Here is a 19512-nt window from a genome sequence, read left to right on the forward strand (position 1 = left end):
CGGGCTGGCCGGGGGAAGAGGCAGAGGGCCGATCATTTAAATGGGAGGGCCAATCAGGCGTGGTCCAGATGTGGAGGAGGGGCGCGGGTGGTTGTACAGCCAACCCCACCCCCATTTGGGCCAGTTAGCTGGCCACAGTAGGTGTCATAGTGACCAGTTGTTCTGGTCATTACAGCGTTCCAGTCGCTGGATTTATATATATAATCACATACACACACACACACACACACACACACACACACACACACACACACATATATATAGACTAGAGGCCTGGTGCATGAAAATTCATGCACTGGAGGGGGGGCCCCTCAGCCCGGCCTGCCCTTCTCACAATCCTGGAGCCCTCAGGGGCGGGAGGCGACCCGGTGATCAGGGGAAGGCGATGTCCCATCACACCTCTGCTGCTGCCACTGCTGGCAGCGCGAGCCTCGGCCTGCCCTGGTTACCTGAGCTTCGGGCGGCCCTGGGCAGCTGGGCAGCCGCCATCCAAGGCTTGTCTGTCCCTCAGACCAGCCCTGGGCAGCTGGGGGGCTGAAGGGACTGGGGGACTCCGGAGGCAGGCGCACAGAATGGCCGGGCCTGCTTGGGGATGGGCCCAGCCTTGCCACATACCTGCCACCCCGGCCGGGTTGAGGGGACTGGGCACTGCCATCTTTGAGGGCAGGGCAGTCAATTAGCATATTCCCTCTTTATTAGATAACTAGAGGCCCGGTGCACAAAATTTGTGCACTCAGAGTGGAGGGGTCCCTCAGCCCAGCCTGCGCCCTCTCATAGTCCGGGAGCCCTTGGGGGATGACCGACTGATGGCTTAGGCCTGCTCCCGCCACCTTCACTGCATCCTCCCAGCTTCTGGCTGAGCAGCGCTCCCTCTATGGGAGTGCACTGACCACCAGGGGGCAGCTCCTGCATTGAGCGTCTGCCCCATGGTGGTCAGTGCACATCATAGCTTCAGGCCGAAACTGGCTCTCTGACATCTCCCGAGGGGTCCCACATTGCAAGAGGGCGCAGGCCAGGCCAAGGGACCCCACCCGTGGATGATCAGGGCCAGGGAAGTATGCGGGAGGTTGGCCAGCTGGGGACTGCAGGAAGGCTCCAGAGTGTGTCCGGCCCGTCTCACTCACACCCGATTGGCCGGACCCCAGCAGCAAGCTAACCTACGGGTTGGAGCCTCAGAGCGTCTGCCTCCTGGTGGTCAGTGCACATCATAGCGAGTAGTTGAGCAGCCTTAGCATATCATTAGCATATTACGCTTTTATTGGTTGAATGGCCAGCCAGACGACTGGACACTTAGCATATTAGGCTTTTCTTATATAGGATTTTCCCCTTGATGGGCTGCCTGGAGAAAGAATTCTTAGGCTCAGACTACATTGTGCTTGGGTAGTTAAGACAGAGAGGAGATATTTGTTGAGGAGACCATCTGAGAAAAGGACACCTATTGAGCTCTACTCATACTCCACCCAAACTGTAATTTATAAAATTATCAACAGATTTTCAGACCCTTCAGTAGTTAACTTGATAATCTGCTAGTCAGAGAACTATGATTATGGTATTAAAGTATTGTATATTAAAAGTTCAAGATATTAAAAATTCTAATTTGTTACATAGTTTTAAGAAATCGCACTCAACATTACCACAGCCACTGTATTCTATTTTCTATTTTATCTAACAAATTGTGGCAATACCATTTGGATATGGGTAATTTTGTATCTGTGATTGTTTTGTGTCTCACACCATCATGTCTTAGTTTTTACTTCCTTTCTGTTTTTTCATTCTGTTTTCTATGTCCTCTTCTAACTCTTTAACTGTTTTAAACATTATTTTACAGACTATAATACTACTTCAAACTTTAAAGTGATATTCCTTCTGTTTCCTGTGTGTACCAACTCCCCGTCAAAGTGGTTTGGCTTTCTAGGATAGTTCAGAAGTATATTTTCAGTAGAAGTTATTTTCTAAGGGGATCTCATAAACTTTTTTTGAGGCTTTTTGTTTTGTTGTTGTTGACAGTATTTCAGGTGTCTCCCATTCCAACCCCCTTTACCCTCCTACACCCAGCTCTTACTGACCCCCCAAGTCTTCACCACCCTATTGTTCATGTCCATGTGCTAAACATTTAAGTATATAAGTTCTTAGGTTTATCTCTCCTTTTAAAACCAGGTTTATTTAGTGCTTGCTCATGCTTGTTCCTGGTCTAGTTTGGATAATTTGTTTTTTGGTTTTTTTAGTGATAAAATAATCTTGTGTACCCTCCTCAGGGATTTTAGGCAATTGACCCTTTTGCAGACCCCAGGTCTAAAAAAAGATAACCAATCATTTAAACCAGTGGTTGCCAACCGGTGGTCAGCGGACCACTGGTGGTCCATGAGGTCAGAAAGGTTGGCAACCGCTGATTTAAACAACTGGGTTCAGTTCATTTGCCAAGTGGTTGGTAATGGTGCATTTCTATTGTATAAGTCAATAGAACAATCATGACAAAAAGGTGAAGCAAAGCCATATATAGAATTACAAAAAAATCATACTATAGGGTATCTCTGGAAAAAAAATTCCTGGACGGATACTAAATTGGTCAACTGAACTAGTAGCTTTTGGAACTTTTACATACATTCCTGCCAGATTAGTTTCTGTGTCATTAAAAAAGAACAGGAATGTTTCACAGATGTGTACCTTCACCACTATCAACTCCAGACATATTACTAAAAGACCCATTACTACCACTTCCAGTGGCAGATTTCATCTGCTGCTCTAGGTGCTCCAGCTGGAAGACCAACAAGTTCTTTACTGTGCTGAGACTCTCAAGCAAGGTCTGCTTCTGGATGAGCATCTCTGTCAGCTGATGGAGTCTATTTTCTAACTCAGGCAGCAATTTTCAACCTTTTTCATCTCATAGCACACACAAACTAATTATTAAAATTTTGCAGCACACCAAAAAATATATTTTTTGCCAATCTGACAAAAAACTAATAGGTATAATTTTTATTCATTCACACCGGCCGCCTACTGTTGTGTTCGCTATTGTCAATTTTTATTTGACATCTAAGGGAAAAGAGGTCAGTGCCTCTGATTAAACAGTCAGGTATTACATGTTTTTAAAATTCTTGCGGCATACCTATTGAAAATCACTGGCTTAAAGTTTTATTGGTAAGCTGATTCCTGAATTTTTAAATTTCTTCTCAATTTTTAATTCTGCTTTGCAATTTGTTCTTTGTTCAATATAGATCTTCTACATAGTGGAATTCTTGCTTCTGTTGGTCCACTTCTGCCTCTAGTTCTTGTTTAGATGCTTTATGTCCAGCTATTTACTTGGTATTGCAGATCCTATAGCTGTCTTCTTGCTGATTCTGCTTCACTGGCCTGCTGAGCCTCCATATCCTCTAATTCAGAACTCAGCTGATGTTTCTGACCCATCAGCTTCTGCATTTCTTCTCTGTTTTTCATGCCAAAGTTCTTCTAGCTCCATGCTATTTAGCAGTATTGCTATCTAGGCCTTCAAAACCAGATCCTTCTTTTAAGCTATTAGTCAGCTTATCTGTAGATTGAAGTATTCTAGTAGCTTTTTGCTTATAGTCAGTTCCTGCTTAAAGGACTCCAAGTTGGACTTACACATTTTGATTTTCTGCTCATCAACTTTCTTCTTCTCATCTAAGTATTGTCTTTCTGCCAGAGTAATGGCTTCTGTCAAATTCACGTTTCATTTCCATTTTATTCAGTTGTGTAGCAAGCTGACTCTGTATTACTTGATAGCTCTCCTGGCTCTCCAGAGTAGCATCCACTTCATGCAGTCTCTTGTGATTTTTCACTCTGTAAGGCTTCTAATGCTTTTGTGCAAGAATTCAGTAGCTGGTCAGCTTCTTGGATTCTCACTTTTAGTACAGCCAGCTGGGAATCCTTTGTAGCCCTAACTTCACTCAGGTTGTCTACTTGGGCTCGAAGTTCTTGAATTAGTCACTCTTTGAATGGTCAGCATTCCACTTTCAACTCTTGCTCTGGCTTTGTTTCATTCTTCTTGAATTTCCTTGGCTCTTTGAAATAATGAGGCCATTTTTAAAAAATATATATTTTATTGATTTTTTACAGAGAGGAAGGGAGAGGGATAAAGAGTTAGAAACATCGATGAGAGAAAAACATCGATCAGCCGCCTCTTGCACACTCCCCACTGGGGATGTGCCCGCAACCAAGGTACATGCCCTTGACCAGAATCGAACCTGGGACCCTTGAGTCCGCAGGCTGACGCTCTATCCACTGAGCCAAACTGGCCAGGGCTAATGAGGCCATTTTTTGTTGTTGCTGTTCATCCTCACCCAAGAATATTTTTCCACTGACTTTTTAGAGAGAGTGGAAGGGAGGAAGGGAGAAAGAGAGAACAGGGAAAGAGACACATCTATCAGTTGCCTCCCACACGTGCCCCAACCAGGCCTGAGCATCGAACCTGCAAACCAGGTACATGCCCTTGACAAGGAATCAAACCCACAACCCTTCAGTGTGTGTGCTGATGCTCTAACCATTGTGCCAGCGGCCAGGGCATGAGGCCATTTTTTTTTTTAAAGAATGAACTTCATTCCTCAGCAGTTGATTCTCCAGCTGAAGTTTAGATAGTTCATGTAATTTGCCATCATGGGTTGTGATTAGTGCAAGCAGCATTTGATGATACATTTTTCTTTGAAGAATCCTCTTGGAATTCATGACCAGAATCTGAATTATTAAAGGCTTCATGGCTTTGGCTCCCAGAAAGATTTTCTTCAGTGGTTTTGATGATGGTTATGCGGGTGTTTATAGCTCTGACACTTGTCTGAGAACAATGAAGCACCAGTGTCTTGCCCCTTTTTTATTTCCACCCTTCTGCAGGCTCCTTCTGTGAACTATTAAGAAAATCAAACAGCAGCTCATCATCAGGTTCTGACTTTTTTCTCCAAACTGGGATGAAGGCTTAGGAACACATCTTTTTTCTACTAATGTCCTAGGTCCTGCTTTCACATTTGTGGTGGCAGTTAAGATGGTGGCTTTTTTATTTCTAACTAGAGGCCCGGTGCACGAATTCATTCATGGGTGGGGTCCCTAGGCCTGGCCAGCTAGCAGGGTCAATCAGGCTGCCTCGCCCAGTCCCGAGTGGGGCCAGGCCAATCTGGGCCTGTCGGCCAGGAGGAGACCAGGGGGAGGGACCGTGGGAGGTTGGCTGGCCAGCCAGGGGGAGGGACCAGCCGTGGGGAAGGGACCATGGGAGGTTGGCTGCAGGGAGGGACCGGGGGAGGTTGGCCAGTCGGCCGGGGGAGGTTGGCTGTGGGAGTGCACTGACCTCCAGGGGGCAGCTCCTGCATTGAGCGTCTGCCCCCCGGTGGTCAGTGCGCATCATAGTGACTGGTTGACCAGTCATTCTGGTCATTCAAGTCATTCAGTCATAATAGTCACTTAGGATTTTATGTATATACTAGAGGCCTGGTGCACAAAAATTTGTGCACTCGCAGGGGGGGTTCCCTCAGACCAGCCTATGCCCTCTTGCAGTCTGGGACCCCTCAGAGGATGTCCACATGCTGGCTTAGGCCTGCTCCCTGGGGGGATTGGGCCCAAGCTGGCAGTCAGACATCCCTCTGGCAGCCCGGCAGCCCTCGGGGGATGTCCACTTGCTAGCGGGGAGCAGACCTAAGCTGCAGTCGGACATCCTTAGCACTGCTGAGGAGGCAGGAGAGGCTCCCACCACCACTGCTGTACTGGCAGCCATCAGCCTGGCTTGTGGCTAAGCAGAGCTCTCCCTGTGGGAGCGCACTGACCACCAGGGGCAGCTCCAGCATTGAGCGTCTGCCCCCTGGTGGTCAGTGTGTGTCATAGTGACCAGTCATTCCCAGTCATTCTGCTGTTAGGGTAGTTTGCATATTACCCTTTTATTATATAGGATAGAGGCCTGGTGCACGGGTGGGGGCCGGCTGGTTTGCCCTGAAGGGTGTCCCGGATCAGGGTGGCGGTACTGCTGAGGTGCCTGGCCAGCCTGGGTGAGGGGCTGAGGGGCATTTGCAGGTTGGTCACACCCCCTTCAGGGTGGGGGTCCCCACTGGGGTGCCTGGCCAGCCTGGGTGAGGGGCTGATGGCTGTTTGCAGGCTGGTCACACCCACATCAGGGTAGGGGTCCCCACTGGGGTGCCTGGCCAGCCTGGGTGAGGGGCTGATGGCTGTTTGCAGGCTGGTCAAGCCCCCCCCAGTGGGGACCCTCACCCCATGGAGGTTTGGCCAGCCTGGGTGAGGGGCTGATGGCTGTTTGCAGTCTGGCCACACCCCCTTTAGGGTGGGGGGTCCACTGGGGTGCCTGGCCAGTCTGGGTGAGCGGCTGAGGGCTGTTTTCAGGCTGGCCAAGCCCCCCCGGCGACAGAAGCTCCCAGCCTCTCCTTTTTTTTTTTTTATTCTGGGATTTATTTACCTTCTATAATTGAAACTTTGTAGCCTTGAGAGGAGCTCAGAGCCAGCCAGGGCGGGTGGGAGGGAAGTCTCCTGCTCGTTCCAGCTCCGTGGCCACAGCCGGCTGAAAGCAGGTATCTGGGGTTTATTTACCTTCTATAATTGAAACTTTGTTGCTTTAAGTGGAGCTCAGAGCCGCCGCGGCAGGCGGGAAGCTTGGCTTCCTCCATCATTGGGGCAACCAAGCCTCCTGCTTGCTCCAGCTCCGTGGCTGCCGGCCGCCATCTTGGTTGGGTTAATTTGCATATAGTCGCTCTGATTGGCTGGTGGGTGTGGCTTAAGGTGTAGCAAAGGTATGGTCAATTTGCATCTTGTCTTTTATTAGTGTAGACTAGTACTGGAAGCCCAGCGCATGAAATCCGTGCGTGGGTACAGTCCCTAGGCCTGGCCTGCGATCAGGACCATCTTCCCCAGCTGCCCACAGCCAGCCCCGCCCCCGGCCGCCACCCACCCCGGGTTCCCTGTTCACCATCGGGCGATCGGTGCTTGACAACTGGGGGAAGGGACCAAGAGGTCAGTTGTTCCCATCCACTCACCAGCCCTGCCCCCACAGCGGGTGACCATCAGGCGATCAGAGCAGGAACCAAGAGGTGGTCAGTGTACCTCATAGTGACTGGTCCAGTGGTTGTTCTGGACATTCTGCCATTAGGGTCAATTTGCATATTACCCTTTTATTATATAGGATAGAGGCCTGGTGCACGGTCCTGGTTGCAGCCTCGATCCCCAGTGTGGAGAGTGTAGGAGGCAGCCAATCAATGATTCTCTCTCATCATTGTTGTTTCTATCTCTCTCTCCCTCTCCCTTCCTCTCTAAAATCAATAAAAATATAGTAAGTAAATAAATAAATATAATTTTTAAAATCCAGGATTTTTGGATCACTGTAAGGATATTTGTTGACAATTAACTAAGATTCCATTGAAATTTTTTATAAAGACAGACTCAAAAGAAGTGATACTGTACTTCTTCAGTCTACATCTTCTTTCTTCATTAGAAATATGATCTTTTACCTCTTATTCTCATTCAAGATCTGAATTTAGTTACCTTTTGCCTTCCATATATTCTGCTTCTGCTTAAATAACCTCCAATTCCTGTTTCACTTTAATATGTTTGCATACTATTTACAGTCTTTATAAATGTTCTGAATCTTCTACTTAATCCATTTTTAGTTATTCTGTTAGTTTTTATTTTGCAATGCTACAATTTCTAATTTTATGGTATCCTTTTACCTCAAACACACCAGAAAATAGTAGATGGTAAAGTGGTGTGGAAAGAGCAAAAATGTTGTGACACTGGCACTAATACACTGTAATACAATCATTCTCAATAACATATCTGCTGAGTCAATTGCTCAAAACGCAAATAACCTATAGCTCTTCTTTTCCTTTATAGAAAGTACAATTTAAAAACTTTCTCCAAGGGGGAAGTCTAGGGTGTTGGTAATATTCTTTTTCTTAACCTAGGTGGTAGTTACAAGGGTGTTTTAGTTTCTGACAATTCACTGAGCTATACATTTTTTGTGTGTGCACTTTTTTGTATGCATGTTATGTCCCAGAATAAAAAAATTTTCAAAGAGAGTTTATTATATAAAACCTCTAAATGTGCCAGGAAGAAAAACTAGATTAGAAAACTAGAAGAATCCAGAAATTATGAAAGCAGAGGTAATACAGGTTCAATCTTTTGATCATTAGTAACACTGACTGTCTTTGTATAAATTATTATACACATACAGCTTCCACAAATAATATTTTAAATGCAAAAGGAGCATATAATGTAAATAATCTTCTTAGAAAAGAATATATGTAATAGTAAATAGAAGAAATGTTCCTTTGCTTAGTTACATCTTAGCAGGATATTTAATCAACTTTAAATTTTTCAAAACTGATGTCCATTGTAATAAATAAAACATATCTTAAATTAAAAGAAAAACACTTTGCCTTAAGCCTTTTTGTAAGATAGCTTCTTAGAAATAACTTTGCAAAAGGCAAAGCAAATTTAAGATATTCCTTTTACTTAAAAAAACACACAACTATAACTCTCCCTTATCTACAAAGGCCAATTTACACACATGAAAATCTGAAAAATGAAAACTCATACCATTAGTTTTATCTCTCATTTTAGAAATAAAACCTCCCAAATAGTTATTCTTTTGAAATATATCAAAGCTGAATTTAAAAGTTTTACTGGTAGTGCACATGCCAAAAAGCCATATAAGTCTCAGAGTCCTAAAAACACAGGTGTACCCAGCACACTTCTATTGAAGTTACTTTGGCCAGAAAATGACTACATATATATTAGAAAATTCTCACTACATAGCAATGGTCTATCGAAGGCTAGAACTACAGCAGGCAATAGTGTGATTGCAGTAGTTAACAAGGGCTTATGAAGATGCCCTCCCACAGAATGTGAAACAGGATATTTTATGATTTAAGGAAGAGGCATACAGAAAAAGAAACCTGCTTTAACCATTTCTAAATGTCAAAGTAAAATCCAATGAACTGAGTTAAGGGTAAGTGGTAGGGGGGAGGAGAGGGGACTAACACTTCATAGCCCTGACTGGGTAGCTCAGTTGGTTAGAGCATCGTGCCAATACACCAAGGATGTAGGTCCGATCCCTGGTCAAGGCATACACAAGAATCAAACAATGAATGCATAAATAAGTGGAACAACAAATCAATGTTTCTTTTTCTTTCTCTCTCTCCCCCCTTCCTATCTCTCTAAAACCAGTAAATAAAAAAAAGTCATAAACCGATACTTTGCATGTATTATCTGAGTTTACCATCACAATTTTAAAGGCAGCAGTAGCACTCCAAGAAATAATGCTAATAGCTGCAAAATCAGTCAAGAGAAAAGATGACATCTGGTTGATTACCTAAGTCAGGTTATCTCCACTATCTCCACTACCTCCATCTAATTTTCTGACTCCTAATTTATGCTTCCACATTAAATTGTTTCATTTCTAGTAAAAACTATCACATAAGAAGCAGAGAAAGATATCAATATCAAATTCTATATACTTAAATAATAATTAAATTTCACTTTTTGTTTAAAAAGCATAGCAATGTTTTACTGAGTGCCTACTAAATATCAGGTGCTTTACACTCATTCCTATCGGTGTTTATTAATAAAAGTAACAACCCATATAACAAATATACATCACATATCTATTTAATTCAATTATAGGAAGTTCACCAGAACAAATGATATCTGAAACATGATGTTAGGGTATGGTAAGAAAACAGAATGGCATAAGATTATTATGTCTCCTTAGAGAAGTAAAAAATTATAAAATGAAACATGGTAGAATACTAATACTACTGCTTACCAGTTTTTCTCTGAATATGTCTCTTCCCGGCTTCCCTGAAAGCAACCATAGCCCTGAAAAAGGCTCGGAGAACCGCCCATCGGAAAACAGATACAGGATCAATTCCAATCATCCCAGAGATAAATGCATTTTTGCTACTTCTCAGAAGAGCTACAATGTCAGGGCGCATATGATCTGTATTTTTTTCCCGGAAATCCTATATGAAAAAAATACCAGTGTTATTTTTTATAAAATTATTAAACCAAGAAGATAACAGTTCACATATTTGAACAGTGATTGAATAAGGACTATAGAAGTTATTTCTGTTCTAAGTAGCTAACTGAACAAAATATCTTCTATAAAGTCCCACTCAATCCTAAAACTATTAGATTCTATATTACATTTGAATTAGAAAGTATATTCCACAATTTTATTGTACTTGATAAAACTACCATGTGAAATGACAAGAAAGCTGAATGATGAAAAGGAATCAGACATAAGAAGGTCAGAAACAGCATTCCAAGCAAAAGGAACATCTACTACCCGAAGGTGATGAATATTTGAACAAGTTAGGAGAAAAGCATTAAGAGCAAGGGCTGGAGTATTCTAGGCAATGAGTGTTGTGAAAGATTAGACAAATAAATACGCTATGTAGACTATATAAACCTGAATTAGGAGTCTGGATTTTATTTAAGTGTAAAGGCAAGTCACTAAAAGGGTGATGACATGAGCTAACTGGTGTTTTCTAAACACCATTTGGTTGCTGTGAAGGGAATGAATTGTGCAAAGAATAGAAAAAGGGAGACCAGCTATTGTAACATTCCAGGTAAGAGCTGACAGTGACGGGACTACGTTGGTAGTATGAATAGAAAGGAAAAATAGTGATCATATTTATGATATGTTATGGAGGTAAAGACAAAGGACTTGTTGGTGGATTAGGGCATGGTGAGAAAATGAGGGAATTGGGTTAACAACTATATTTGGGGTTTGAGTAACTAGGTGAATAGAGGTGCCATATACTGATATGGAGAAGACTAGAGAAAAGAGAAGGTGTGGAGATAGGAAATAAGGATTAAGAGATCAATTCTGTCCAAGTTAAGTTTAAAATGGTAAGGATATTATAATAGCAAGTAACATTTATGAAAAGGTTACTATGTGTTGAAATTCCTCTAAGCATTTTACACGTGTTGTCTTATTTAAGCTCATTTCATTCTCCTAACAACTTCTTGAGTTAATATTATTCCTATTTTATAGATGAGGAAACTGAGTAATAAAGAGGTTAACTATCTCAGCCCCTATCACACAGTAAGTGGAAGAACAAAGGTTCAAACACAACCACTCATAACCACTATACTGTGTCTGCATACAGACATCAAGTAGGCAGATGGATATATGTGTCTAGAGTCCTATAGAAATTTCAGAAAACACATTTGGATATCATCCGCATATAGATTTTTTAAAATTGAGTAAGTACTTAAGAACTGTAAATAAGCAGTAAAAAACCCTGCCAAAGCATGGATGGAGGTTAGAAGGGATAGAACACAAGAAAATGGGTTAAAATATCCCACAGAATGATAGGGAGGGCAAGAAGCTTACTGGAAGGAAATCCCAGACTGATATGTATAGTCTGGGCATTTGGCTATAACCAAACCCAGATGGAAGGATCAAAACTTGGAGTGAATCACTACAAGTTTGTTCAGCTTTAAAAAATAGATCTAACTCAGAATTAGGCATGAAGAACATGCCTAATATGATGTCATCTACCCTGATGTCCAAAAGGCAGTTGGGCTCATCCTACTACTTTTAGGGATTTCCTTTCCTAATTCTTCTTTGTTCACCTGAGAACAGGAAAAAGGGGCAAACAGGCAGAAGTCTTGGTCCTTAGCTTGTCCTAAATACCCTTTGAGTAAAGGGTGGGGCAAAAGTAGGTTTACAGTTGTGAGTACACAAAACAGTTTATTCTTGACACTTGTATAAAAGTTAGTAAAACTAAGTAATAACTTTCAAATCCAAAACATCGCCATTGCCATCATCATCATCATCATATTAAATAATACATACCAAGGGCAGACAAGATGTCAGGCACTAAGTTAAACACTATACATAAACTACTCAATTCTATCAATTACTCAATATAGTAGAATCAAGTAAAAGCTACACTTCATTGATAGGTAAACAGAGAGGTACAGAAGCTTGCCAAAAGTCAAACATAGTAAGTACCAGTGCAAGAATTGAAACATCACTCTTTACTACCCCTAGACCATCCCATCCTATAACTACAATGTAAAACCTAAAATTCTAGAATTCTTTACCATGATGACTGTCAAATATTGATAAAGACCTTCATTTTCCAAATGTAATGGTCGTGTCTCTCTGTCTATATAGGTCTAGATTTCTAAATACATTTCATAAACTAGTCACATCATTCTACTTGAAACTCTTTTCTCTTGGTTTCTATAACACATTTTGTGATTTACTACTTACTTTTTATGCTACCCCTCTGTCTCCACTGCTGGTTTCATATTAGAAATTCTTACTATCTGGTCTTATGTACTCTTTTCATTCATCTTACACCAGGTGATCTCAAACATAATGATGGTTTGAAGCACTACCTTAGGTATAAATAAATAACATACTTATATGATAAGGCCCAAATCTGTTTTTCCAGCTCAGATCTTTCTTGTTAAGTCTAACATACATTTCCACATTTCAAAATTGAAAGAATGCATTGTCTAGTAAAACAAGGCAGGCCTGGAATTTCCTTTGTGGGAAAGTTTTAAACTACTGGTTTAAATTATTTTAACAAACATGGGATTTCAAGTTTTCCTATATTTTTCTGGTGTCAGTTTTAGTAATGTGCATTTTTCATCAAATTTTCCATTTTATCTATGTTGTCAAATTTATTGATAAAATGTTCATATCCTCTTAATATCTGTAGGTTATGAATTAAGTCTCCTTTTTCATTTCTGATATCTATCATTTGTGAATCTTTTTTTCAATAATTAGTTACTTTTTATACCTTTTACTTATATTATTTCTGTTATCTTCTTAAGGATCTGACTTTTAACCTTGTCAATTTCTCTACTGTATATCTGCACTCTATTGTACTGATTTCTGTTCTTCCCTTATTTCCTTCTCCTATTTTACTGAGGTATTTTAAAATAATTCTTTACTTTTCAATTACAGTTGACATACAATATTATATTAGCTTCAGGTATACAACCTATTGATTAAATATTAATATAACTTACTAAGTGATCACCACAATAAGTCTAGTACCTATCTGACACCATACATAGTTACTACTGTACTTTACAACCTGTGACTGTTTCAATAACTAGCAATTTACACATCATAATTCCTTCCCATTTTTCACCCATGCCCCCCAATGCCTCTCCCATCTGGAAACCCATCAAAATGTTATCTGTATCTATGAGTATTTTTGGTTTATTAATTTATTTTGTTTTCTAGATTTCACATATAAGTGAAATCACATAGAATTTGTCTTCCTCTGACAGACCCATTTCACTTATTATATTCCCTAAGTCCATCCAGATTGTTGCAGATGGCAAGATTTCATTCTCTTTTATGGCTGAGTCATATAATCCATTATATATATATATATATATATATATATATATATATATATATATATGTATACCACTTTTTCTTTATCCATTTATTTATCGATGGACACTTAGGTTGCTTCCAAATCTTGGCTATCTCTATCATCATCATCCTATCTAATAATAGACAAACATGGTAATTAACCATACCTCCGCTATGCTTCCCATTGGCTAATCAGGGTGATATGCAAATTAACTGCCAACCAAGATGGCGGCCGGCAGCCACGCAGCTGAAGCGAACATGAGGCTTGCTTGCTCCAGTGATGGAGGAAGCCAAGGTTCCCCGTCTGCCGGCGCCCAGCTCTGAGCTGCACTCTAAGCAACAATGTTGCAATTATAGAAGCTAAACAAACCCCAGATACCTGCTTTCAGCTGGAGCTGGAGCCGCAACAAAGTTTCAATTACAGAAAGTAAATAAATCCCAGAATAAAAAAAATAAAGAAAAAAAGGAGAGACTGGGAGCTTCGGTTGCAGGCTTGGCCCGCCTGAAAACGGCCCTCAGCCCCTCATCCAGGCTGGCCAGGTACCCCAGTGGGGACCCCAACCCTGAAGGGGGTGTGGGCAGTCTGAAAACAGCCATCAGCCCCTCACCCAGGCTGGCCAGGCACCCAAGCGGGACCCCCACCCTGATCCAGGACACCATTCAGGGCAAACCAACTGGCCCCGACCCGTGCACCAGGCCTCTATCCTATATAGTAAAAGGGTAATATGCAAACTGACCCTAACAACAGAAAGACTGGGAATGACTGGTCACTATGACACACACTGACCACCAGGGGGCAGACGCTCAATGAAGGAGCTGCCCTCTGGTGGTCAGTGAGCTCCCACATGGAGGAGGTCTGCTCAGCCACAAGCCAGGCTGATGGCTGCCAGTACAGCGGTGGTGGTGGGAGCCTCTCCCGCCTCCTCAGCAGTGCTAAGGATGTCCGACTGCAGCTTAGGTCTGCTCCCCACTGGCAAGTGGACATCCCCCGAGGGCTGCCGGGCTGCCAGAGGAATGTCTGACTGCCAGCTTGGGCCCGATCCCCCAGGTAGCAGGCCTCAGCCAGCAGATGGTCATCCCCCGAGGGGTCCCAGACTGTGAGAGGGCACAGGCCAGGCTGAGGGACCTCCCCCCCACCCCCGAGTGCACAAATTTTTGTGCACCGGGCCTCTAGTATATAATAAAAGCCTAATATGCTAAGTGTCCGGTCATCTGTTCAACCAATCAAAGTGTAATATGCTAATGATATGCTAAGGCCACTCAACCACTCACTATGACATGCACTGACCACCAGGGGGCAGAAGCTCCAACCGGTAGGTTAGCTTGCTGCTGGAGTCTGGCCGATCGGGAATGAGCAAGACGGGCCAGACACACCCTGGAGCCCTCCCACGGTCCATCCCTGGCTGGCCAAACACCTGCATCCCTCCCCGGCCCCGATCGTGCACCAGTGGGGTCCCTCAATCTGGCCTGCACCCTCTTGCAATCCGGGACCCCGCAGGGGATGTCTGAGAGCCGGTTTCAGCCCAATCCCACAAACCAGGCCAAGGAATCCCACTGGCGCACGAATCTGTGCACCGGGCTTCTAGTACAGTAGGTTCTCGGGTTACATCAGAGATCCGTTCCTATGGCGCGACGTAACATGATTTTCACTATAAGGTGGAACCCACCTACATAAGCACCTACGTCATTCACATGGAGCACATACACAGCAGTAATGAAGTGAAACAGTAAAAAAAATTTAAAAGAAAGATAACAATTCCTGATCCTTACTTGTGGTAAATAAATAATAAAAAACATAAAGCACATATGTACATACATCGAAATGACGAAACTTTTTTTTTAATAAATAAATGGGAGATGGCAACGTAATCACAAAACGATGTACGTCGAGTCCAACATAACCCGAGGACTGCCTGTATGGATATAAAGGCATAAGCGACCATTCGACTGGTAGCTATGATGCGCACTGACCACCAGGGAGCAGAGGCTCAACACACAGGCATGGAAACATGGAACAGACTGATGAATCTTAGAGCGAAGGGGGGAGGGAAAAGGGCGGGAAGAGATTAACCAAATATCTTATATGCATACTAGAGGCCTGGTGCACGGATTCATGCACTAGTGCAGCCGTGGGCAAACTACGGCCCACAGGCTGGATCCGGTCCGTTTGAAATGAATAAAACTAAGAAAAAAAAAGACCGTACCCTTTTATGTAATGATGTTTATTTTGAATTTATATTAGTTCACACAAACACTCCATCCATGCTTTTGTTCCGGCCCTCCGGTCCAGTTTAAGAAACCATTGTGGCCCTCGAGTCAAAAAGTTTGCCCACCCCTGCACTAGTGGGTCCCTCGGCATGGCCTGTGGGGATCGGGCCAAAACTAGCAGTTCGACATCCCTCGAAGGGTCCCAGATTGCGAGGGACAGGCCATACCAAGGGACCCCACCGGTACACGAATCCATGCACCAGGCCTCTAGTTGTAAATAATGCTGCAATAAAGAGAGATACATATGTCTTTTCGAATCAGTGTTTTAGGTTTCGTAGAATAAATACCCAGGTAAAATTGCTGGGTCCTTTGCTATTCTTTTCCTAGTTTCTTAACATGGAAGCTTAGATAATTACTTTTTAATCATTTTCCCTAAATGTATGCATTTAAAGTTTTAAGTCCTTGTTTTAAATGCATCCGACCAATTATGATATGTTGTATTTTCATTAACGTTCAATTTTAAATATTATCATTTTATTATAATTTTTTTGACTCATAGGTTATTCAGAAGAATTTTATTTAAATTCTAAACACCCCAAAACTGTCTAGTTATCCTTATGATATGCCAATTATGTCAGCTTTTTGAGAATACAGTTTATTTTTTGTTTTTTATTTTGTGCCCACTTATTTTGTTAGATACTAAGAGATTATGTCTTAAAATCTACAACTGTGAAAAATGGACTTGTCTAGTTCTACTTTTGCTCTCCTTTTGGTTTATATACACTGAGTGGCCAGATTATAATGACCACATGGCGTTTGTAGGCAAATTAGCTATAATTTCACGCTGAAGTTGCTAGAGGGCCAGACCATTATAAATAGGGAAGCAGGTTGTTTACCACCACAGTAGAAGTGATTTTTTTCTGAAGATATGGGTAAACAACGCTATTTAACAGCCTTTGAACGTGGGATACACACACACACACACACACACACACACACACACACACTGAGTGGCCAGATTATTATGACCACCTGACGTTTGTAGGCAAATTAGCCGTACACTGCATCGTATGGGATATGGAAGCCAAAGGCCTGTTCGAACACCTTTGCTGTCTGCAGTTACCAAGATAAAACGTCTCCAATTCGCACAGGAACACAAGGATTGGACAGTCGAGCATTGGAAAAAAGTCATGTGGTCTGATGAATCACGTTTCCAGTTGCATCATGCAGATGGCAGAGTGAGAATTTGGCGGAAACAGCATGAAAACATGCACCCCACATGCATGAGTACAACCCTTCAAGCTGGTGGGGGCAGTGTTATGGTTTGGGGCATGTTTTCCTGGCATGATTAATTCGTGTGGAACAACGTCTGAATAGCACAACATACCTAAGTATCATTGCCGATCAAATTCATCCTATCATGTTGATGGCATATCCCAATGGAGATGGCTTCTTCCAATAAGACAATGCGCCATGCCATGGTGCTCATATTGTGCAGGAGTGGTTTCAAGAACATGAGGGAGACTTTACCTTGCTTAGGTGGCCCCCACAATCACCAGATCTTAATCCAATTGCGCATTTGTGGGATGAAGTTGAAAGAGCCATCAGGCAGCTGGTTCCACAACCATCAAATCTCACAGAATTGGACAGTGCTATTCATCAGGCATGGTGTCAGATTCCTCGCATCACCTTTCAACATCTCGTGGAGTCAATGACAAAAAGAATCGCCGCAGTATTGAAGGCAAAAGGTAGCCCAACAAAGTACTGATGGGGTGGTCATAATAATCTGGCCACTCATAATAACATATATCCCATGTTCAAAGGCTGTTAAATCGTGTTGTTTACCCATATCTTCAGAAAAAAAAATCACTTCTACTGTTGTGGTAAACAACCTGCTTCCCTATTTATAATGGTCTGGCCCTCTAGCAACTTCAGCGTGAAATTATAGCTAATTTGCCTACAAACGCCATGTGGTCATAATAATCTGGCCACTCAGTGTATATTGAAATGAAGTCAAATAGTAATACTAGAGGCCCGGTGCACGAAATTAGTGCACTGGGTGGGGGTGGGGGGTTTCCTCAGCTTGCCTGTGCCCTCTCACAGTCCAGGAGCCTTCATGGTATGTCTAACTGACGGCTTAGGCCTGTGTGGGGAGCTGGCCTAAGCTGTCAGTTGGACATCCTTAGCACTGCTGCAGAGGCGGGAGAGGCTCCTGCCACTAATGCTGTGCTGGCCAGCCATGAGCTCGGCTTCTGGCTGAGTGGCACTCCCCCTGTGGGAGCGCACTGACCACCAGGAGGCAGCTACTGTGTTGAACATGTACTCCCTGGTGGTCAGTGCACGTCATAGCAACCGGCTGTTCCGCCATTCGGTTAATTTGCATATTAGCCTTTTATTATATAGGATAACTTTTGATGATTATGTCTTCCTGTTGAACTGGCCCCTTTTATTGGTTATAAAATGTGACACTTTATCTCTAATAATACTTCTTGCCTTAACGTCTACTTTGTCAAATAATAATGTAAATATACCACCTCTTTTAGTTGGGGTTTGCATAGTATATCTGTTTCCCATCCTACTTTCAACCTATACGATAATATGAATGAATCATCACAGACACAAATGTATATACTGCATACTTCCATTTATCTGAAATTTAATAACAAGTAAAATTTAGGACAAAAAGGTAGAATAGTGGTTACCTCTGGGAGAGGGAGAATGAGCAGGGAAGGGGCATGAAAGAAATCCATACACTTTAGATTTATATACTATGTAACTCACTATATGATGTTATAGCTCAAGCTATTTTGTTTTTGTTTTAAAATGCATTTTAAAATATTTTTTGAACTAAGTTATAACTGACATATAACATAGTATAAGGTGTAAACATGTTGATTCAATACATTTATGTTGCAATATGATTTCCACCGTAGTAGTTTTAACATCTCCATCAAGTCATATAACTATCATTTCTTTTTTGTGGTGATAACATTTAAGATATGATCTCATAAAAAAAAAAGGATCTAGTTCCTTAAGAACTTTGAACACTAAATTATAATCATAATATTAACTATAATCACAATGCTGTGTATTAAATCTCCAGAACTTAGAGATGATTATGATCATCTTCTAACTGCAAGTTTGAATCCTTTGCCCAACATCTTCTCAATTCCCCCACCCTCTAGCCCAGCAGTTGCCAACCTTTCGGACCTCATGGACCACCAGTGGTCCACAGACCACTGGTTGGTGACTGCTGTTCTAGCCCCTGGTAATCACCATTCTGCTCTGTTATTCTTAATGTTTGGTCTAAAATCTATTCCTTCCTGTCTTTTCCATCTGAGAAAAAATAGCACATCAAAATTATCCATCAGCTATAGCCAAAAGTTACTTACCTAAAATCCCTTAATAAGGTCTACTGATTATATCTCTGAAATATATTTCATAATTATCTAGATCTTCTCCAACTCTACTGCCACCCCTGTGGTTCAGTTTATCTTACCAACTTACCTGAACAGGTTTTAAAAATAACCTAATTTGATCTCCCACCTCCCATTCCCATCCTCTGTTGTTCTTTCTCCTCACAGTAATCAAAGAAATCTTTTAAAAATACAAATGAGATCCTCAACTTTAAAATTTTTTCATGGCTCCCCATAATAATTTCAACAAAAACCAAATTCATTTAACTTCATCTAAAAGCCCTGAAGAATTAACTTGCTTTCCATTCTCTGAATTCATTTTATGCCACTAGATCCAGTGTTCGCTATAACCTAGTAACACTGGCTTGTTTTCAATTATTCTTACACTAGAGACCCAGCGCACGAAATCGTGTGCAAGTAGGGTCCCTAGGCCTAGCCTGGCCTCCATTGCATGACCTCTGCCGCCCTGCAATGCTGTGTGAAGCTCTCTGCCCCAGGACGATCCGTGATGCTCACGACCGCTGCCCCTCGACTGCT

At 42.3% G+C, this 19512-nt stretch overlaps 1 protein-coding gene and 1 pseudogene across 1 annotated transcript in view; both read right to left on the reverse strand.

The window, feature by feature from the left end:
- Positions 1 to 19512, reverse strand: part of MYO9A (myosin IXA) — a 395533-nt gene that overhangs the window by 174190 nt on the left and 201831 nt on the right. Inside the window, exon 14 of the mRNA XM_023753167.1 lies at positions 9764 to 9959. Within this exon, the coding sequence (XP_023608935.1) occupies positions 9764 to 9959 (196 nt within the window). The remainder of the gene's footprint in view (positions 1 to 9763; positions 9960 to 19512) is intronic.
- Positions 2411 to 7005, reverse strand: LOC102429383 (annotated as a pseudogene).

The sequence above is a fragment of the Myotis lucifugus genome, unplaced genomic scaffold (genome assembly GCF_000147115.1).
Source record: "Myotis lucifugus unplaced genomic scaffold, Myoluc2.0 scaffold_41, whole genome shotgun sequence".
Lineage (NCBI taxonomy): Eukaryota > Metazoa > Chordata > Mammalia > Chiroptera > Vespertilionidae > Myotis > Myotis lucifugus.